The sequence below is a fragment of the Podarcis erhardii genome, assembly GCF_964252035.2.
Source record: "Podarcis erhardii genome assembly, chromosome: 16".
Classification (NCBI taxonomy): Eukaryota; Metazoa; Chordata; class Lepidosauria; order Squamata; family Lacertidae; genus Podarcis; species Podarcis erhardii.
The window spans coordinates 9,117,313-9,139,806 of record NC_138514.1 but is presented as its reverse complement, the minus strand read 5'-3'; the positions used below and the strand labels follow the sequence as shown (position 1 = coordinate 9,139,806).

General features: G+C 48.4%; 1 protein-coding gene and 1 long non-coding RNA gene across 2 annotated transcripts; one reads left to right on the top strand and one right to left on the bottom strand.

The window, feature by feature from the left end:
* Nucleotides 1-980: 980 nt before the first annotated feature.
* Nucleotides 981-5,345, bottom strand: ZNF703 (zinc finger protein 703). The gene is made up of 2 exons (XM_081843303.1): nucleotides 4,696-5,345; nucleotides 981-3,715 (listed from the first exon to the last, which is right to left on the bottom strand). The coding sequence occupies exons 1-2, from the start codon at nucleotides 4,990-4,992 to the stop codon at nucleotides 2,255-2,257; spliced, it is 1,758 nt and encodes a 585-aa protein (XP_081699429.1). The 5' UTR covers nucleotides 4,993-5,345; the 3' UTR covers nucleotides 981-2,254.
* Nucleotides 5,346-11,718: 6,373 nt separating this feature from the next.
* On the top strand, nucleotides 11,719-22,199 carry LOC309331305. The gene is made up of 4 exons (XR_014151801.1): nucleotides 11,719-11,956; nucleotides 12,156-12,256; nucleotides 19,843-20,065; nucleotides 21,876-22,199. It is a non-coding gene; the product is annotated as an uncharacterized lncRNA (long non-coding RNA).
* Nucleotides 22,200-22,494: the final 295 nt, after the last annotated feature.

Below are 22,494 nucleotides of genomic sequence, written 5' to 3'. Positions count from 1 at the left end.
CAAGGGAAAGTAATCGTCATTAAGGCGGCCGAAGGTGCGCTTGTCGCTACGTACCGTAACCGGCGTTCGTACCAAGACACGCAATCAGCTGGATTTTTCTCTACCACTAGATGGCGCTGCAGCCTTTCGGTGATCCTTCTCCCAGGCAGGCTAGAAAATTGCGCCGCTGACTCGCCTCCGCTTTGCTTTTTGTGAAGACTCCTGACACAGTCCTTCAGTTTGCAGATTTCCCATAACGCGACTCATTCGCGGAGGCAGTGCATCTTGAGGAAACACTTTGGAGGGAAGCTGAAGCAGTCTACACATGCAGCAGAATCAAGTGGCAGAAAGGGCCATAAGGAACAGGTGACAGGTGTGCGGAGGTGACGCTCCCGGGGGGAAGAGATGCTGCTGCTGCAAATGCTGGCATATCAAGGAGAAAGAAGCGAGCTCAGCCTGGTGCCTATTTTTCTGAAGTGAAAAAGGTGACCCATTGCAGCCTGAAAGGATACAGTCTACCCTACATATTCAGGACTATACTACCTCATTGTTCCTACCTGGGGAGGCAGAGAACAAGAATGCCTCCTCCTGCACGAGAAAGAAAAACCTTCAGCTGCTAATGCCTTGGAAATTAGGAGCATGGCTAGCTGCTTTGTACTGAGCAGACCTTTGATCCTTCCAAATCAGTATCGTCTCCAGTGACATGGCTGTGGCTCTCCAGGGTGTCAGACAGCGGATCTGTCCTGCCCTACCTTGAGATGCCAGGAAGTGAACCAGGGACCGCTTGCATGCGAGGCCGATGCTCTTACCAGTGAGCTAAATCCCCAAACTAAATCCTCACCTTCATATTCTTGCTAATCTTTAATGTGTCCTAAAAAGGCCAGAGGGGTTTCTCCCTCCCACACACTTTTGTTTTGGTGCTGTGGTTCATACGGAAAGAATGCGCACAACACACAGGCAGCCGAAGGGAGAATGCAAGACAGCACAAACTACAGGGTAGATATAGCCAAGTATTCATTTATTAACAAAATAAGACTTACCAGGATGGAGCTCTTATCACCCAAAATGATCCGCAGCCTTCCGCGCTGGGTTAAGACTGGGGATGGGGGGTGGGGGGTGGGCTGGGGCTCCACAACCTAATGACAGTTCCATTCCCATAGGTCAAGATAAATTGGGGGATTAGGGAGGATTGGATGGGTTTTTTTTGGTATGTAGATTTGAGCCTGCAGTCGAGGATGCAACGGGCCCCTTGGGGCTAGCCGGACTCTTTAAAAGGATCCAGCTTGAACTAGGCTAAGCAAAAGTTATTTTGAGTTCTTCATTTGGTGCATGTTGGGGAAAAAAGGTCTTCAGTTCCAGTCCCTCGAGGGTGCTTGCCAATTTTATTTAAATCCAGGTCTTTAAAAAAAACAAAACACCAAAATAAACAAAAGAAGAGCCACCTCAAAAAAAATTGTGGTAGGTGTCCCTGTGATGGATCAACTTGCTCAGCACTCTTTCTGGGCTTCAAGTATCATCAGCAACATCCAAGCACCAGGATAACTGGCACATCAGCCCTTGCCTCCATACAGGGCACCCACCAACTCTCAAAGCTCAGAGCACCTGACTTTGTGGAGAAGAGAGAGGGCACCCGACTTAAGATGGAGTAGTCCTCAGAACCAAAGTCGGCAGCAGAGGCTGGGGTCCTTCCTTGCTTACAACCCGTCAGCAAAGTGCATCTCACCACCGCATGGCAAGTGATGCTCTTGCCATCCTGCAGCTAGAACAAAGCCACAGAACATCTCCCAGCTGACCTCCCGCCGCCCCTTTCCTTAGAACACAATACACAAAAGGACAAAAAAAAATATATAATTACATTTCTGATAACTGTACAAAAGGGGGGGAAACTATTTCCTTTAAAAAAAAGAAAAGGGGGGGGGGAACAAAGGAGGGAGGGATGCATTTTGTTGAGAATCATGCAAATGGTTTATGGGGGGATCAAGAGATTTTTTTAAAAAAAGAAAATTATAGGGGGTTGAAAGAAAGATAAAAGAAAGCGCAATTAAGAGCCCCCACACAAGCAAAAAGAGAGAGAGAGAGAAAGATTTAGGTTGGGTATTGTTATAATCAATATTATTTTTTTGGGAGGGGGGACACAGACTTTTTGCATACCATTGATTCATTGGTGTATTAATGCACTTATAATTCCCAGCTTTAAGCTAACATACAGTAAATAAATACATAGTCCCAGGACGAGGGCAGGAAAAGAAGAGGGAGAGGCGGCAGACAACTGTAGTTACTGATATCCAAGTGCAGAGGCTGAGGTTAGTCTTTGGCCATAAAGGGCATATGGAGAGTAGTAAGGTCCTGCTGCGGGCAAAGAGGGCACAGGCAATGCCCCGGCCGTGGGCAAGTGGCTCTTGCCGTAAGGGTGGTACCGGTTTAGTCCCAAAGTGTGCGGGCTTCTCAAAGACAGCGATCCTGGCAAGGAGCTGGGGCTCCCGGGGCCGGTGGGGGGGAGATGCAGGTGGCAAGATGCCGCGGACCCCAGCCCAGAGGTAGGGTAGCCAGCCAGGAGTTTTTCTGCCCCTGGCAGTGTCGTGTGGGTCCGTAAGTGGGCCAGCAGTTCCTCCGAGGTGGCAAACCTCTTGTCGCAGGGTCCGCTGGCAGACACCCAGTTGCATATGTGGGGGAGGGTGTCGTTCTGGAGCATGAAGCCGTATGTGTAGAGTGGGTGGCCCGGCAGGCTGGGTGTGGCGCTGGAGAGGGTGGTGTGCAGAGGGTGTGTGGGGTACACCAAGGGATATCCGCTTTTCAGGCTGCCCGGGTCGTGCACGCAGCTGGAGCAGTTGCTAGTGCCCAAATGCGAGGCGCTGTGGTAGCTCAGGCAATAGGGGTCGCGGCATAATCCTTGCATGAAGGAAGGGGGAGAGGCCCCCGTCAGAGGGCTGGAGCTGGGGGGCTTGCCCGGTAACCCCAAGGCGCCAGGCAACTGGCTGCTCACCAGGCTGGGCTTGGTAGGGTCCAAGCTGGGCACAAACTGCGACGGGTAGCCAGCATAGGCCCCGACGATGGAGCCGTGGTAGCCGATGCTGGAGGGCGGCAAAGGAAACACCGAGTGTCCCGGCTTGTATGGGGACACCGGAGCCACGTGGCCCGCGCTCAGGGCCGGAGGCTCCGACTTGCGCCCGGAAGCGGCCTCGGTATGAGCTCCGGGCTCCGCGCTGCCCGCGCCGCTGCCCGCGCGGCTGCCGCCGGCTCCTTGCGCGCCGTCGGAGCTGGCCTTGGCACACATATCCATCTCCTTCTTGTCGTCGGCGCCTTTGCAATCCGCGTGCTGCGGAGAGCTGCCCCTCGAGCCGCCCGGGGAGGAGGAGGTGGAAGAGGACGAGGCGGTGGCGGCGGCTGCTCCGTGCGGAGGGAAAGGAGGGCAGGCGGCGCTGGGCACGCGGAAGCCCGTCTTCTCCACGCCCGGCCCGGCCTGGTTCGGCTGCCCGCCCCCGCCGCCGCCGCCGCCCTCCTTACGCAGATCGCCGCCTCCGCCGCCTTTGGAATAAGGCTTGAAGCTGGACTTGTCCTCCGTCGGCGCCTCGCCAAGCTGCTTGAGGGCGCCGCCGCGGCTCCCGGACTCCTTGTCCGGCCCGGAGAGCCCGGCCGAAGCGCCGGAGTTGAGCTTGGAGGCGGGCGGAGGGTCCGGCTTGCCGATCTGCGAGCAGGTTTGCGCCAGCAGCGCCAGAGGGCTCTTCTTGGCGTCCAGCTGGGGAAGGCGAGGCAAGGAGGAGACAGAGAGGCTGGTTAGACCACGCAGGGCTGGACGCGTCGGGAGGAACTGCGCCCCCACCCCCAAAACAACGCACACCCAAAGGACGCAACAACTCGGAAAGGCCCCCGGGGCGCACCGCGGAGACCCCGCCGACGGTGCCCCCTTCCCGGCCCTAGTTGCAAAAACACTCCTGCCCCGACTCCCCTACTATTTTAGGCTACCCCCCTTCTTTTTAGGAGCGCCACCCTTACGGAAATTCCCTCCGGCGGAACCGGACGGAAGTTTCCCCTCCTGCAAACCCCACAGACGAGCAGATCCAGCCCGGGTTGGTTCACTCTCCACACGGGAGCTCGGCTCATGGAGGGTCCGAACCCGGGTGAAAGATTCTCCCAGGAACCGAGAGACAAGCAGCCTCGGCGATTCACACCGGCTGCCTATCAACCCCCCAACCCCCCCCCGCTCTTTCCCACCCCGATGGATCCCGCGATCGCCCGCCTTGGATCCACCAAGGCTCCGGGCGCGCGCAACGATCGTTGCCAAAGCCCACGAACCTTGCCTCGCAAAGTTCGGCCCGGGAGATCGGGAAACGAACAAGCGATTCCTCCGCCGTCGGAATTTGTGTTAAAATCACCCAACTCAAATAACTCTCTTTGCTTGGGACTCTATCTAAAAGGAAAGTCCGGGCGAGGATTTTCTCCCATCCGGCTCCACAAATTCAGAGAGAGAGAGAACAGACGGACTTCTAGTCCAAGCCCGGGCGAGAGATCAGGGTGGGGCTCCCCAAGGGACCGCGGACCGACGCCAGGGAAGCGGGGCGCAGCTCTCGAGGGACGCAGGGGAGAAGCGCCCGGAGGTGGCGGCGGCGGCGGCGGTGCCGGGGGACCCTCCCGTCGCCCAATTCGCCGTCGGGGCAGCGGCGTGTGCGGAGAGGGAGAAGCGAAAGCAGGCAAGAGCTGGCTGGCACTGGCACTGACCTCGATGGGGCTGACGGGCGTGGAGGAGAGGGGCTGCAGGTATTCCGGGTGCAAGAGGTGTCCGCTGTGGGCGCTCAGCATCTTCAGCACCCTGATGGGAAGCCGGTTCGCCTGGCGCAGGGGGTCCTCCGGGGACAGGTGCGAGCGCGCCGGGCACGCGGCTCCCGGAGCCTGGGCTGGAGAGGAGGAGAAGGTGGCGGCGGCGGCGGCGGCTGCTAGGGCGGGGGCCGCGCTCTTCCCTCCGCTGCTGGTGGGCGATGTCCTTGCGTTAGATCCAGCGGGCGAGCCAGCGCTCATTTGGGGGAGCGGGCCGGGCGGGGGTGGGGTCGGGCCGGGCTGGGGAGGGGGAGGGAGAGGCAGGAGAGGCGAGCTCCGCAGCGCCCAAGCCCGGGCGCCTGGCAGGAGCGGCGGCGGCAGCAAAGACGAGCGCACCGGCCCCAGCGAGACTTTAATGAAAGAATAATAAGAATAAAAATAATAAAAACCTCTTTGGGAAAAAAAAAAGCCCTTCCCGTTCCCGGAGCCGCACGTCAAATAGCTCCGATCTTGCAGCACACTTCAAAGGCACCGGCCCTGCCCACCAATCGGGGACGCGCCAAGGAGCTCTGGGAGGGGCGATCGGCCGGTGGGGGGAGCTTAGCCTAGTGGGAAGATGTGGGGCTTAAAGGGATCTCGCGCGCTCTCGCGTTTTGGCACCTCGCGGATTGCCGAGGAGCTGCGTTTGCGAAAGGGCGCTGCGCCCTCGCCCTCGCCGGATTGCACCCAGGGGCGAGGCTGGCCCCCCCCACACTTTCAAATGGGGGGGAGAAAGGCAGTGGGGAAAAGGGTGTGTGTCTATGGAAAACATTGCATTCACCTTTCTTCACTTAACTGAGCAGCAAAGACTTTTAAGCTTTTCCTTCTTTCTTTTTTAAAGGAGGCGGGAATTCAGGAAGAACAAAAAATATGTAATATTCTTTCGTCACTGGAGAAGCGGGTGCGGGGAAGGCACAGTACAGTACTTTAACGAGCTGCCTACGCTCCGTGCATTGAAAGTACATGGCTTCCCCCGAAGTATCCTGGGAACTGTAGTTTTGTGCAGGGTGCTGGGAATTGGAATTCTGCTAGGGGTAAACTGCAGTTCCCAGGACACTTTTGGGGGAAGTCGTGTGCTTGGTGTGTATGCAGCCTTGCAAGCCTTTTCCAGCGCATCCTTTCTATGGGTTGTTTCCAACTAAGCTCAGAGTAGACCCATTGAGGTTAATGAACCTCCGTTAGACAGGTCCATTAACTTCAAGGGGTCCACTCTGAGTAGCGCTAGGATTGGAGGCAACCGGATGTTGTGTTTATTGAGTTGCTCTCTGTTTGTTTTGCTGGTACTGTAGTTGTTTTGGGCTTCCTTCCAGGAGGAAAAGGAGGAGATAAGCACCGCATGAAAAAAAGAAAAGAAAAAAATGAAAGGTCACGGGTCTAAAATATGCTCTTCCGAAGCCAGTCTGTTGGTAAAATAGCTAAGAATGTGGAATGGTGAGCTTCAAAATTAAGAACATAAAAAGACTGAGCCCTGAAGGATCAGACCAGCATCCTCTTCTCTTGGGAAACCCTCAAGCAAGGCCTGCTTGCAACAGTAGCCTTCTGGCCACTTGTGCTCGGACCCATCCCATAATATGGATTCACTAGAGGGCCTTTAGAATCAGCCACTGTGGTCGTCTCTGCATTATGGGGCCATCCTAGGCACAGGAACACAGGAGGCTGCCTTCTGCCTTTCCCATGGGGAGGCAAACTAAGGCCTGGGGGCTGGATCTGGCCCAATCGCCTTCTAAATCCTGCCCGTGGACGGTCTGGGAATCAGCGTGTTTGTACATGAGTAGAATGTGTCCTTTTATTTAAAATGCTTCTCTGGGTTATTTGTGGGGCATAGGAAAAAATATAGTCCGGCCTCCCACAAGGTCTGAGAGACAGTAGACCAGCCCCCTGCTGAATAAGTTTGCTGACCCCTGGGCCCTAGCCAGACCATTGGTCCATCTAGCCCTCCACTGTCCACACTGATGGGCAGCAGCAGCAGCAGCTGTGCAGAGTTTCAGGCAGGGGGCATTCTCAACCCTTGCTGGAAAAGCTGAAGATTGAACCTGGAGCTTTCTGCATGCACCTACCCTTTGGAACCCCCTGCCTTATTGACACCAGGCAGGCACCTTTTTGTTTTTGCTCAAGCCTATCCAGACATGTAGATAGAAGTCACCTGTGTTGTATTTCTTTTTTGCTACTGTTGTTTTTAATCGTATGGAATAATTTTTGAAAAACTTGGTTTTTTAAATTGATAATTTTATTTTTTAGTTTTGTAAACGGATTTGAGGGTTTTTGTTTACAGTCGAGTGGTATATAAAACTTATTAAACGAATAATAGATGGACATAAAGGAAAAGCAGGTGTTGTGCCTCTGAGCTACTGCATATTTACTTGAAAGAAAGTCTCACTGGTCAGACCTTCAAACTTCCGCTCAGGTACCTTGATTTGTTTGTTTTTTAATCCACTTCCCCCCTTTTGCCTTCTGTGGCAGCCAAGCAAGAGTGTCAGCTTGGTCCCACGGGGCTGTGGGTACCATGCATGGCCCTGGCACCAAAATTTGTGGGTGCCCGGCCTCTTCATGGGGAATTTTGTGGGGTACCCAGGGCTCTAGGGAGTTGGTACCTATGTGGCCAAGTGTCCTGTTTTACAAAGGGCAGTCCTCAAATGGCATCCTCCATTTGGAAGGCTGTCTGGTCCAAGCCCAGTTTAAATGGAAGGAGCCATAAGAAATTAGAGCAGGGGCTGTGAAACTGCCCATCAAGGATTAGCACTTGAAATGCAGACTGAGCAGGCACATACAGTAGGTCATCTGCTCCAAGGTGATGGACTACATGGAACTGGCGGAAATGACCGGCAGAATCCGAGACCAGGGAGAAGAGTCGGTGGAAGAAGATTGGAAGAAATTTAAAGTTTATTTACAGAAACATTGTAAAATTAAGGAATGTTAGAAGGAGGCTGGAATGAAGTTATGTGGCTTTAGCAGAAGTATTATAAAGGACTAAGTAAAAATAGATTGTTAATGGATGAAAGGAGGGAAGGTAAAGTTACATTGTATCAGGATAAAAATTGGGAAGGATGGAAAGGATTTGTTGAAATAGCTAACTGAACTAGAATACGAAAAAGGGAGGTGTGAGGAGGTCGCTGAAACAAGTAAATGAAAGTCAATAACATTGAAAGTATTGGATGTGTTTTTTTTCTTTTAATTGTTTTTGTTTTGTTTTTGTTATGTATATGTAGTATTTTTGTCTTTGTATTGTATTGTATGGTTTTGTTATGTTTAATTCTTTTTCTTTTCTTTCTGTAACTTTTAAAACTTTAATAAATATTATTTTTTAAAAAATAAATAAATGCTGAGCACATGATAAAGCACGGGGAACTGTCATTTGTTAAGGGTGCTGGGAATTGTAGCTCTGTGAGAGTAAGCTATAGTTCCCAGGATTGTATGATGGACCCAATGTGCTTCAAATCTATGCTGTGGATATTCTGTAATATTCTACAGCCTTTTAAATGCATCTGCATTTTCTGTTTTGTTTTAATTATTAACTTGTTTTTATCCTATATTTTATTCTGTGAACCGCCCTGATATCTTATGAAGAAGGCGCCATATGCAAATCTAATAAATAAAAATAAAATGGCCTGGCCAGAGTCTACCCCACTATGGGGACACATATTTCTATTTCCGTTTGAGTAATTCTTTCCGGATTTGCATCTAGGTGTATAAAGTAGCATATGCAGATTTTGTGCCCTCCTTTGTTCGTGTGTTAATGATGCATAAGCAGACTCAATGCTAGGTTGCAGGGGTCTGCGGAAATGGTTGCCCACTCCCCCTTTGGCCTCCCCACTCATAACAACAACCAAAGATGAGCAATTCAGACAAATTTAAAACACTCCTGAAAATTGGGTCTCACTGGGTTCCACCATTATTAGGACAAAACAGGAATCCCTGGTCTATTGGAGACATTGGCAAATACTTCCCCTTTTATGGGGAAAGGAGTCAGCAGATGCGAGCTCTTGTCTTTCTTTGGAACTGATTGGGCTTTTTCCAGAAGGCTCTTTTCCAACTTTGGGAAATGTGGCTGTAGAGACAGCTATGGCCCCTACTATGGTGTAGATTTGCAGCTACTTAGACTCTCCATGGGAGGGTGGGGTGACCTTTGTAAAGTTTACAGTGAATGGGCAGTGCCGTGCAATAAACACAAATCACTCCACCCACAGTAATTAGGCTTGGAAACAACTTTCAGTTGCAGCCAATGGAAGGCTCTTTTCATGACTAACTGGTGTGTATCCAGCAAAATCCTACTCGGCTTATGTCCAGTCATTTCAATGGGTCTACTCTGAGTAGGACTAAAATTGCACATAACCAATGCAGGAGCTACCTTTCGGTACACCAGACTGCAAGCTTGTCTTCGAAAGGAACCCATGGAATGGGAGGTAGGACTTTACAGTGCTGATGACACCAGAGAATTTCCAAGGAAATGAAAATTCACTTTAGGTGGCCATGAATACCACCATGTTCTTACCATCTAGCATGCAATACTTCAGGGCTGTGGGGAGAAAAGCAATCACAAGTTGTCGCAGAATAATTCAGTGCAGAGATAGAATCAAGTAGCGGTCAGGTAGATTGATGAGTGTTGCCGACAAGTGGAAAGCAGGCATGAATGGCACCCAGAGCAGCAGAGAATATTGCCATAAATCTAGGCGGCTGGGACGTCTCCAAAGGCAGGTTCACACACAATCATTTCAAAGTGATGGCTGACAACACAAAGCCACTGTGAGATGTCTGAGTTGCAAATGCTTCTCAGGTATGTGTCCAGACACAAGCTTAGCAATTCCTTCAAAGTCACAGCTGAGTCAAGTGGCCGTGGAGCTAAGATTTCAGCATGTGCGCCTGATATGAGTTAGAGCACTCACATGGCTGGGCATAGCTGAGGAAAAGTGGCTCTAGCAAACTAACCCCCACCCCCAAATGATGAGCTGTAACCAATGCTAGTCATACTCAAAGTAGACCTGTTGAAATTAAGAGGTCTTAACTTGGACCCACCAATTTTAATGGGTCTCCTCTGAGTAGGAGTTTGTGGCTACAACCCTGTTGTGTTCATGGATATTATACAGTAGGACCATAGCTGCAGGGTTTCTTATGGGAAACTGTGTTATTATAGGTGAATCCTGCAAGAAAATGCTGCAGAATATGCTTACTTCCTAACAGTAGTGCTCCTATCAGGCATTCATAACAACCAGCCACACCTCCTTGCAAGTTGTTCTATTCTATTCCTTTGTCCACATTTTCATTTTTTGTTCCCAGCTGACACTCAGTGTTCTGTGACCACGAAGCATGAATAGTCCCCCCTTGGGCGATATCTCCCTTGCTTTTCTGTGGCCCTGTATTATCCCCAATCTTGTCTACACAGCATTTGAATTTGCTACTTGATGGGGATGAATGTTGTGGTTGTATTGAGAGCTGGCCATTGGCTGCCTGAAGCAAACAACAAGATGGTGTCATGGTGCCTGGAAAGAGGAGACTGAGAGGAGATATGGTAGCCATCTTCAAATATCTAAAGGGCTGTCACATGGAAGAGGGAACCAATGGCTTCCAGATTAACAAAAAGGAGATTCTGACTAAACATCAGGAAGAACTTTCTGACAGTGAGAGTTGTTCTACAGTGGAACAGTCTCCCTCGGGAGGTTGTGGACTCTCTTTCATCGAAGGTTTTTAAGCAGAGTGTGGATGACCATCTGTCATGGATGCTTTAGCTGAGATTCCTGCATTCCAGGGGTTTTGAATAGATGGCCTTTGGTCCCCTTCCAACTCTACAATTCTACAATTTTCTGATTCCTCATGCTGAAGCCGACCAGGCATCATTGTTGGTGACAGGACAGAATCCTGCACCACAACAAAGGACAGCAAGCTGCATGGCATACAGAACCCCCAGCATCCAGTAATCAAGATGTCCACCTCATGGGCCAATCAGGGCCAACCCCTACCATTACAGTCAAACAGTAGGGCCGGCCCTGATTATCATGACATATGATGCCATCAACTTATGGGGTGCTCCATGGAGTTGGCAAGATGGTCAAGTTCCTATCTCCAAAGGTTTCTATCAATCTAAATGGATGGATGGGAAAATAAGTGTGTGTGTGGGAATCTGGACACATGTGGTTATATTAGTTGTCGCCGACTAAGTTCTTCTTAAAGTAGACCCGTTGGAACTATTGAACCTGAATCAGCCAGGTCCATTGACTTCAATGGCTCCACTCTGAGTTGAACTAGCATTGGATACACCTGGCGGTACCTGAAGCTCAATTCCAGCTGACAATGAGAATTAAAAGGTGGCCTCCGGTGGTGCAACATACTTGGCAGATATATAAGAATATAAATGGTAAAGCTGGAGTTGAATGGCAATGAGACATACCTTTAAGTATACCTTTATCCTTACGCAGTAGTAGGCTGGTGATAACTGCTGGGATTTTATCAGTACTTGTAGTTTAGCAGGGAACCGTTTGCAAGAAACAGTCCTAGATAGCACAAATATTCTGGCATTGGTGAGCTACGTGAAACATGTCTCAATGTAACCCACAAGTGATGACATCAAACCTCTTGATGAATTATAATTCAGCTGTTTCACATTGTATTCTTCCTCTGAAGTTCCTTTGGCATATATGTGTAAATAAATCTTATATTACAAAACACCAATCAGTCTCCAGTAACCCAATTCCAAGGAAACCAAATCCCAAAGTAAGTGCTGGAACCTCAGCAGTCGGATAATTGAGGTGTGCAAAGCAATATATTATTTTCAATTATGGTTAGCCTGTTTCCCCAAAGGGAGGCTTCTGCAATTTTATATTTGGGAACAAATTCACTGGTTGAATTTCTGTGGGCTTGAAGTCCTTGAGTCCAGCCCTCAGGCCTTTCTCTCCATGTTCAGTTCAGTCTGTTCTGCGTAATTACTCTGAAGCAGACTTTGCCAACTTGATGCCAAGCAGATGTTCCTGGACTACAGCTCCCATCAGCTCCAGCAGCATGGTCGTGTTGGCTGGGACTGATGGGAATTGCAGTCCAAAACATCTGCAGGGCACCAGGCTGGCAAAGGTTGCCCTGAAGTACGTGGTTTGGAGAATCATGGCCTTAGTCAGATGAATTCTCATGAATAAAGGAAGCATTATATCAGCCAGCACAGACTGAACCAGTCTGTCAGTCCGTAGGGTGGAAAATTGAAAGGGTGAGTACATGGTATGTTTGGGGTGATGTAATTGCTACGATATTTAAAAATAAAATTAAAAAACCCCATGGCTTATCTGGAACAAATTACCCGCTGAAACCCCAGCAAACCTGCCTCTCTGATTGGCATGCCACACCACTAACAGATTTATAACTCAGATTGTTTGACAGTTTCCTACTTCCTTTTATGTATTTCTAAGCGACGGCGTGGAATTTGCCAATGGAACACCACACGGCAATTGTTGGCTGAGCGGCTGGGCAGGATGGAGATGAAAAGGCTTCCAGGAGAGCTTTCCTGACTGTGAGTAGACACATCGCAGACCTACGAGCGTCCATTCCTCGGAATCAGAGCCTTGCCATTTCTTCCCTAAATCGCAGAACACAGGTTTTAGGTTACCGCTACCTCCTGAAGAAAAGGAAAAAAAACAAAAAAAAAACGGACCAAGAGCAAGCTGTATAATTAATCATATTAGATCCTGGCAGATGCTTTAGTTTGCAACAATGTTGCTATTATTAAGCATCTACGGCCGCCCATTACAGCCGGGGCCCACGTGCTCAGAGTTCTGGGAAGGAAGACTTGGCAGGCCTCCCCTGAGCGAAGTAGGCTTGTCACATGGCATGCTTCAAGTACCACTTTCCCAACCACAATCAATCACTCCGCTTGTCGGATCTGTCAGTTCTACCTCATTGCGAGACCTTTCTCTGAAACTGACCGCAAGCCTGATTCGAACCGAACGGCAGTGATGGCAGGAATGGGAGTTGGCTGTGTGTGTGTGTGTGTGTGTGTGTGTGTGTGTGTGTGTTTTCCTCAAAGGGGAGCCATTCAAGTTCAGGAGAGAAGCAAGAACAAAGCTGGGGAGGGAGGGAGGGAGGGAAGGAAAGGAAAGGAAAACAGCAGCAAAGCAAAACATAACAATTGCTTAAGAGTAATTCAAGTTGGAAGAAAATGACAAAGAAATATGCATGCACAAAGGTGGGGCAGGTAATGATATGTGAATGACTCTTTTCACAGGTACGGATGGGTGAACATGCCCCATTTTGGTTTCTCCCAGTTTCTTATTTTCCCAATGCTTCATTTCTGCATCACTTTTCTGCCTTTTATAACTAACTAACTAACTAACTAACTAACTAACTAACTAACTAACTAACTAACTAACTAACTAACCAACCAACCAACCAACCAACCAACCAACCAACCAACCAACCAACCAACCAACCAACTAACTAACTAACTAACTAACTAACTAACTAACTAACTAACTAACTAACTAACTAGCCAGCCAGCCAGCCAGCCAGCCAGCCAGCCAGCCAACCAACCAACCAACCTAACTCATTGAACATTTCCAGCATTTTAATGTGAATTCCTGCTAATATGCACATTTTCACAAGACAGTGCCTGTTTCAGTTGGAGAACTGTAGTGCAGAATTCAGAGGAATACGAATTTCAGAGACTGACTGAAGTTTGGCTTGTGTGAGGAAGTCTCAGGAAGTCTCAGTTAAGTGGATTCACCTTTAAATGTGTGTGTTGAGCCAAATTTCTTCCATTTACCTGTCCCCTCCCGCTCCACAAAAAGCCTAGAGCTCCCAAGAGCAAAGACAGCAATGATTATGATTCTGTACCATTTCTGAATCATAATGTAACTAGGAAGCAGCGGATGGACTTGAGGCATGCAAAGTTTTGAATCTACTAATGCCTATGTCTCTAAGTCATGCTGGCTGGATGACCAAAGGAGATGCATGGGCAGGAATCACACAGGATCTTTTCAGGTCATTTTCATAGCCTCTGTTCTTGCTGCTGAAGAGATAAGTCATTGTTCAGTTTTGTTTTTTGTTTTGTTTAAGCAGCTTGTCTCTTCAGCAGCTGGAACAGGGATGAGATGATAGCTGGCGATGTAAAAGGATTCCAGAGCAAAGAGAAATTGAATGGTGGAGCTGGCCCAAGACATTTTGATGCCTGAAGCGAGGCACCAAATGATACCCTCCCTATGCTAGGGAGGTGGTGGACAAAATGTAAACAGTCTTGTTGCACTACTTCAGATGTAGCTTCTTGACTTTATGTATTCCCCTAAATTCTGGCTCCTGAAACAGAATGCTTCACCATAGCAGAACTGACACAGTGGGATATGAAGAAGTTTCATCAAATGTGATCAAAGGCTCATCTGACAATCCCCTTTCAACAAAAAAATATGGACACAATCGAAAGTGTTTGATATATGGTTTTAAATCTTAGGCTATTACATATTTCTTCAGTCATGAGTTGCGCTAGCCACTGCCAGAGGTTGGATACTGGGTTTCGGGGCAGCTTTATGACTTTTGGCATATCAGACAAAAAATGTATTTGGGAGTTTCTGGGCTGTCAGAGTTCCTAAGATATTGCACCCCATTTTGTGTATGTGTGTGTGTGTTTCCTATTGCCAAAAATTCCTCTAGCCAACTTGCTCTTCCAATGTGGTTTATTTTAACTGTCTACTTTATTCCAAAGTCCCTTCACTACCTGAGAGTTTATTCTGCTGAAGGCATCTAAATGTATAAGAATAATTAAAGCACCCTTGTTTTGAGGGGACATTTTTCTTAATGAATAAAAGTGTCCAAAGCTGGCAATCAAGAGGAAAGGTAGTGAAACAATGACCAGGGACTGTCGCTAGTTTATTGGCAAGAAAGCTGCCAGCTCAAAGTAGTTTCAGCAGCAACAAACTGTCATCAGGAGATCAAAGATGATGATGATGAATGCTGTTCAACCGACTATTATGGGGAATTATTATTTCTGATGATTCCTTCCTTTTAAACATACACTCTGCTTCTGCTATCCTGAGCACAGCACTAACTATATGGGCAATTCATCCAATAACCTCATTGGTAGAGCATCTGACGCAGGGGAAAATATGTATAAGCTGGCTCACCCTTTTTGTGCGGCAGTATTGCAGGACGGAGGAGGCTTCACTGGAGGGAATTCAAGCTGGCTGTGCCCTTCCTGATTGGTGGAGAGGGCATAAGCCCCACCCGCCTATCAGGAACTGTATCCTGGCCTGCTCCCTGCTTTGGCAAATGGGGATGCAGGCCAGGGCTTGGACTGTGCCAGGGGTGGAGCCAACACAGTCAATGGTGGGCTTCCCTCAGATCCGCCCCTTGCCCATTTAAGCAGCCAGCACCTGGGGGCTCAGCCTGTTTGTTCCTGCGCTGGGTTTCCCTGCCCACCTACCCTGGGTTTAAGCTGATTGTCAATGACTTTGCTGTGGCTACAGTGGTTGCCATCCTTCAAGGGGCTGGGTAGGAATTTGCCCACTGGGCTAATTGGCACTGACCCGGTGGTTTTGCCTACTGGATAGCAATCATCACAACTGGTTGGGCATTGGGGCAATCCTTTGTTTTGGATGGTGGGGAGGTTGTAGTCTCTGCCTGCCCCTCCAAACGCTGGGGTATCCCATTAAAGGGATCTGGGGGGAATGGTTACATCTGCGTGCCCAGGCGGGGGCCAGGGCTGAAGGCACTCCCCCAGATGGTGGTCCCTGTGGGGGGGTCACCCTATTGGATATAAGTTTTAGGAACCCCCACCTGGATTGACCACGTATCACTTCTGGCAGGTGGGCTGGAAGTATTTTGATTGCCCCATGCCCAAGCCAAACCTCTTTCATCCGTATTCAATAAAGTTGTGGCCTGTTTTGACCCCAAACCAGTCTCATTGGTCTCTTGTTATTTGGGTTGGGGTATGCGAAGTCCGATGCCTGGTCCTACTAGACAGCTTTTTATAGTCCCCGTGGCTGAGGAAGGGCTGCAGCTCAGTGGCAGAACACAAAAAGCTTCCAGGTTCAGTCCCTGTCATCTCCAGGTGATTTTGGGAAAGACCCTGTCAAAAACCTTGGAGAGTCAGTCAGATAATAATGATGTAGATTTGGAACGACACAGCTTTCCATATTCCTGTTGCATACGTTTGTGATTTCTTGGAAAGAAAAGGCAACACAATAGAAAGTGCCTTAAAAAAGAGAGTATATGACTTAAAAGGAAAAACAAACTAATGGATAATGGAAATCAAATCCAAGATTAACTCAACATAACATAAGGCCTTCCCCCACCCCAGGTTCTTAGACATGATCTTTCAGAGTGATTTAATGACCGATTGTCTAGCTCTGAAAAATTGTTATGCATAGGCGAAGGCACAGTGAAGGACTTCCATGTGCTAAAAGCACTCTTTGCATCTCACAAGTCTGTAATTTGAACATAAAAAAACTCAAGGTGCAGAAATGGTCACTTGGATTGTTCAAACTGCTTGTTTCCATTTTCTCATGATACACCATTCGCATGTGAAGACAAATAGTCCTCACAAGACTTATTTATTTATTTATTGAGTTTATATCCTGCCTTTCTCCCAAGGCAGTTTACAACATTTAAAAACGTCTTGTCAGAGTGGCACATGCTCTGTTTATCTCCTGCTTGAGCTACTGCAATGCTCTCTACATGGGGCTACCTTTGAAGGTGACTCAGAAAATACAATTACCTAATCCAGACTGATGATGGGGAGCGACCACCAGGACTGTGTAACTCCAGTCCTAAAAGATCTACATTGGCTCCCAGTATGTTTCCAAGCACAATTCAATGTCTTGGTGCTGTCCTTTAAAGGCCTAAATGGCCTCGGCCCTGTATACCTAAAGGAGCATCGCCACCCCCATCGCTCAGCCCGGACACTGAGGTCCAGCGCTGAGGGCTTTCTGGTGGTTCCCTCATTGTGAGAAGTGAGGTTACAGGGAACCAGACAGAGGACCTTCTCGGTAGTGGCGCCCACCCTGTGGAACGCCCTCCCATCAGATGTCAAGGAAATAAACAACTATCTGACTTTTAGAAGGCATCTGAAGGCAGTCCTGATTCGGGAAGTTTTTAATGTTTCATGTTTCACTGTGTTTCTTATATTCTGTCAGAAACCACCTAGAGTGACTGGGGCAACCCACACAGATGGGCAGGGTGTAAGCAATAAATACTAACACCAGTGCTTTTTTTGGGAGGGGGGGTGCAGGGGTACGCATACTCCTCAATATTTTGTGAATCTAAGGTTGGCCTCATTGAGGGACAGCATTTCAATATGAGTAGGAAAATGAGAGTATCCCTAAACATTTTTTTTTTTTGGAAAAAAAGCACTGACTAATACTAATGCTAATTGTTTGTTTGTTGTTATTAAATACAAAACAATCAACATGAATTAGTCTTCCTGTCTGCCTTCTTCCTTACAACCAGTCCAGGGGGTGGCACCACTATCTCGACCTTAGTCTCTGTGTTGCCCACGAAGGAGGATGGTACTAGAAGTAGTTGGGTCTGTCTGCCATTGACTCTAGCGCCACCTACTGTTGTCCTCCTGGCTTACACCCTACCAGACCCAATGGACTTTGGCTGCCACTGCCATGGGAAATACTGTAGCAGTTCCTTTGTGCATCATTGGCTAATGTGATATGCCTGAAGTCATCTTGGATGGAAAGCCACTGTGGCTCTTCCCCCTCGTAAGGGGTTCCAGAGTTGAGGCATGGCAAGGGCAATTGCTCCCACCTTCAATAAGAATTTCACCCCCTCCAGCCCCTCACCCAACTGTTTGCCCTGGTGGTTCCTTGAAGGAAAGGCACTTTCCCCAAGTACATTCCAAGTACAGCTGAACCATATATACTGGAGAACAGAACAAGGCTGTAATCTTTAGTGTGCTTACTTAAAAGTTCGCTCTACCAAAATCAATAGGACTTAACTTCAGAGAAAAGACCTTGAGGATGGGAGCGGTAATGTGAAATATGTTGTTATTTGTCGAATCATGTGAGGCAAAGCTTGCCTTGGGCCTTGTGGGGGGGACCCCACACTGTGGCTGCTCTCCAGACCATAGCTGTCAACGTTTCCCTTTTTTAAAGGGAAATTCCCTTATTCTGAATGGGATTCCTCGCAAGAAAAGGGAAAGTTGACAGTTAGGCTCCAGACCGCCCTCACCCCTTTGGAAAGGGGAAGGATGTTGGTGTGGGAAGTAGTGCTAGCTCCAGGAAAAAAACAAAATGGGGCAGGGCATGGAAGTGATAAAGTGCCTTCAAACAAACCCCTCACTTCCTTTCTGCCCTCTGCCCTTGCTCAAATCCCCCTGCATTTCCTGCTTCCTCCTCTTCTTCCTGCAGACAGTACAATCTTCCTTTGCACTTTGAATCTGGCTTGAGGCTCCCAGTTCCAGATCTGAACTCTGCTGCTTCCCACTTTCCCTTTTCCCCATGTAAGGAGGCTCCACATGTACACACACACACTCGCGTGTTTGCAAGCCGTGGTGTTCTCCTGAGCCTGCTGATCCCCCTTTTCTTTCTTCTGTGTGGTACCGTTTTGGGGACATAATGATTGGCATGTGAGCCAGAACTTTGGTATTGACAGGAATGACAGTTCCAGTAGGGAGAGTGCTGCTTGAGAGGACATATTTCCTACCAATTATGTTCCTATTAAATTCCAGGCCATAAGAGGCCTCATGTACCTTAAGGCATAAAACAGAAGGGAAATTTTTACCTGGTACTGTTTCTCCCATCAGGCCCATGATGGACAGGGATGGGGAAAGCTGCACATGGTGAAGTTTTCTGTTTTGCGGAACAAACGACCTCTCCGGCTACCCAGTGCTCAAACTTTCATGCAGTCATTTGGGCTCCGTGCACTGAAATGCAATTCCGCCCAATGAGGGACTTTGTTTTCTCTCTCCCTCTCCTGCATTTAAGATCTTTCAGCAACTTGTAATTACATGTTGGTGAGATTTCCGTGTTGAACACATAGATTAGGGTGTCCGTCACGCCTTGCACATATTTCCGGCTTTGTTCCAGTAGTTTAAAGGCATTCCACACACAAAAAATGGGCTTTCAAAAGGGCTTCTCCACCCACCCCAATGATAACCAATGTTTTGTTTTGTTTTTTCACTTGAAAGAATGAAAGAAAAAAAACCACGCACACAGAGGCTGTAAGTGATGGCAAGAGACCACTGGAAAAGGTCCATCAATAACAGACCTGTCTACAGAGTCACTAGCACAGGAAACATGTCAGTAATGATGGATAAAGGAGTAACACTGACTTCCCCAAGTGATTTTTGTGGTGGCCAATGCCCTAACTCTTTGAAGGAAGCTATCATCATCAGTGGCAAACTCATGTTTTCTCATTACACATATCCTAAAACAGTTTTTTTTTAAAAAGCCTTTTGAAAAGCCAGGATATGATGGACACTTTGGCTCCATGCACAGTATATATTTAAAGCAGTATCACACCACTTTAAGCAGTTGTGGCCTCCCCCAAAGAATCCCGGAGACTTTGCTGTACAAAAACAACATAGAGCTAGTGAAACTTTGTAATAAAAACAAGCAGCATGATAAAAGAACTGCAACAGGTGAAAACAAGAACTGAGGAATAACAGGGCCTGATCTTGTGGGTCTGGGAAATCCTGGACAAAATGCTATATCTGAAGCAACCAATAGATTATGCTTCACATTCCGCAGGGACCATGGTAAAAGATGCCCGTCATGGTATCCTGTTGTCAAAGTCACACCTGTGCATTTAAAGAAACACTTTGTTCAGAATGGTATTTTATTTTGGCAGGGCATATCCTTTCTTCTTTCAAATCTGATCTTCATATATTGAGGAAGGAAGAGATTTCTGATGCAAATTTCCTGCAAGAGACTTCCTGGTCCTTTAATCAGCTACTTCCTATTCTGGGTCCTCCTGATGCTTTCCGCTTAGTTCTGCTCACGATTTTCCAACTGTGCCGTTCCCCATTCCTGTTCACCCCATATATTGCAGGATCTAGCCTTGAAGGCTTCATGGCAGGGAGGGTTTCCCAGTCTCTTCCAGACCTCTTCCCAAACTGATTCTTACCCTTTGTTCCATTTCTCTCCTTTTCAATTTCCACTGCAGCTGATGTTGAGGAGGCAAGCTCCTTGTGCTCACCCACTCGCCATTCCTCCCTGGGGAAATGGTCATTGCTCAGTGATGGAGCGTGTGCTTTGTATGCATAACTTACCAGGTTCAAGCAGAAGAACATAAAATGAGGCCTTCTGGATCAGTCCAAAGTCCCACCCAGTTCATCCTTCTGGTCTCACAGTGAACGGCCAGTCAGATATGTCTGGAAAACTGACAAGTAGGTTGGGCGCACAATAGCACACTCACACCCATAATCCCCCAGCAAATGTTACTGGAGGTACCACATAGCCATGATGACTAGTGGCCATTGGTAGCTGTATCCTCCATGGACTTGTCTAATGTCCTTTTAAAGTCCATCAAGTTGTTGGTCATCACTATAGGCACCAGGTGTGATGGCCTGGGACTCAGGCTCAGACTTGGAGCCAGAGGAGTTTCAGTCCGCACCAGATCCTTTGCCTCAGGTGGCAGCTGAACCGAGTCTGGGGCCTGATTCTGAAGAGCCCCAGTCTGCACAGGTTCCCTTGCTACAAGCACCAGCTGGGCCGAGTCAGGGGCCTGAAACTCCCCTGGCTCCAGATGCAGGGATGACCTCGTTGCCTCCAGCTGGGCCATCACTTACAGCTGCTCCACTACCAGTTGGGTCAGGAGAGGCTGAGGTGGCTCTGGGTCTAGTAACCCACCGACATCTCCCGAGCTGCAGAGACTCAGGTCTGAGAGAAGGAGAGACCTGAGTACTCGCAGGAGGAGTGCTTGCCTTCGGGCAAGACAGGGAGGTGAGTTATCGGGGGATCAGGACCGGCTGTTACCCTGGCAGAGATCAAAGGCTGCCGGACCCCACCGCAGGTTGTGGGAGCAACATTGCTGCTTGCTGGAACCTGCCTGTTACCCTGTGCTTGACCTAGCCTGGTTTCCTGCCTTGGCCCTGTTGGACTGACTCCTCGTGGAATCCTTGGATTCAGGACTGGACCTGGACCATGTTGCTCGGGTTAACCCCCGGGCCCAGCACACCAGTGGATGGAGTGGGACCAATAGTGGGTCCCACGATCAAGAAGGCAGTTTTTGCATGTGCTGTAGAGGAAAATGAGGGGCAGATGGGGCTCACCACCCTGGGAAGGTAGCCTCCTAGGACAGTGTTTCCCAACCTTTGGTCTCCAGCTGTTTTTGGCCTACAACTCCCATCATCCCTAGCTAGCAAGACCAGTGGTCAGGGATGATGGGAATTGTAGTTCAAAAACAGCTGGAGGCCCAAGGTTGGGAAACACTGTCCTAGGAGAAGGAAAACTCTGGTCCTAAACTTCCACTGCTTTGCGGATGTACTCTTTTTTAAGAAAGGCTTTGGGAGCAAACCCTGAGGGAAAATCCATACCCGCTGTCTTGTGGGACACCTTTGGGAGAAGAAAAGGCTAAGGAGCAAAGCCTACACAAATCCAGAGTGAGGTCCCTAAAATGGTTGGATGACATTTGCATGCCTCCTTCCAGGAACTCCTGCAGCTGAGCTGGTGCGAAACATATTGCTCTGCTTTCCTATGGACCACATCAGCAAGGCTGATGAGGGGGCCTTGTTGTCCGGACAGCTCAGGACTTGCTTACACACTGCCAGGCTTGCACCCCACTTGGTTGCTGCTCATGTATCAAAAACAACACAGGAGGCAGCAGTTATGAGTTAATAGAATCATAGAATGGTAGAGTCGTAAGGAACCCAGGGGTCATCTAGTCCAACCCCTTCAATGCAGGAATCTCAGCTAAAGCATCCATGACAGATGGCCATCCAACCTCTGCGAAAAAACCTCCAAGGAAGGAGAGTCCACAACCTTCTGAGGGAGGCTGTTCCACTGGTGAACAGCTCTTACTGTCAGAAAGTTTTTCCGTTTGTTTAGTCACAATCTCCTTTCTTGTAAATTGAAGCCATTGGTTTGAGTCCTACCCTCTGGAGCAGGAGAAAACAAGCTTGTTCCCTCTTCCATGTGAAAGGCCATACGATATTTGCAGATGGCTATCATATCTCATCTCATTCTCCTGTTTCCCAGGCTAAACGTGCTCAGCTCCTTCAAGCACTCCTCATAAGGCTTGGTTTCCAGACCCAGAGTTACCTGTCTCTGCAGCCACAGCAGGCCCTGAAATTCCCCAGCACACACTCCATAGTCTCCCAAGACAGACTGATTCCAACAATCTGTGTGAAGAAGTACTTTCTTCTCGGTGTGCTCTCTCCACGGAAAGTCTGGAGGATGACAACATGCGATTAGGTCTTTTCAGTGGTGGCTCCCAGACTGTGGAATGCTCTCCCTAGGGAGGCTTGCCTGGCACCATCGTTACATATCTTAAGGCATTAAGCATTAAGCAAAAAGATTTATTTTCTGGCCTCCTTCAGTGGGTGGGATGTCTTAATCACTCCTTTAATCCCTCCTTTAAAAAACATGAATGTGTTTTAGATTTATGTGTGAATTATTTTATGCAGGTTGTGATGTATATACTATTTATTTATTGCTGTAAGTTATTTTGAGTCATTTTTAAAAAAATAATAATAAGTGATCAATAGGTTTGGCTTCCTCAATAAAATATTTGAGGGGGCTGGGCCTTCCCAAAGATGATATGCGTGTGTTACATCACGTGTTCAATTACTGTATTTTTCGCTCTATAGAATGTACC

What these genes read in the sequence shown, in the direction of transcription:
- ZNF703 (XM_081843303.1), bottom strand. Translation starts at nt 4,992, where the DNA reads ATGAGCGCTGGCTCGCCCGCTGGATCTAACGCAAGGACATCGCCCACC. An exon ending in CGCCCGTCAGCCCCATCGAG is followed by an intron (nt 3,716 to 4,695) that starts GTCAGTGCCAGT and finishes CGCCTTCCCCAG; the next exon opens with CTGGACGCCAAGAAGAGCCC.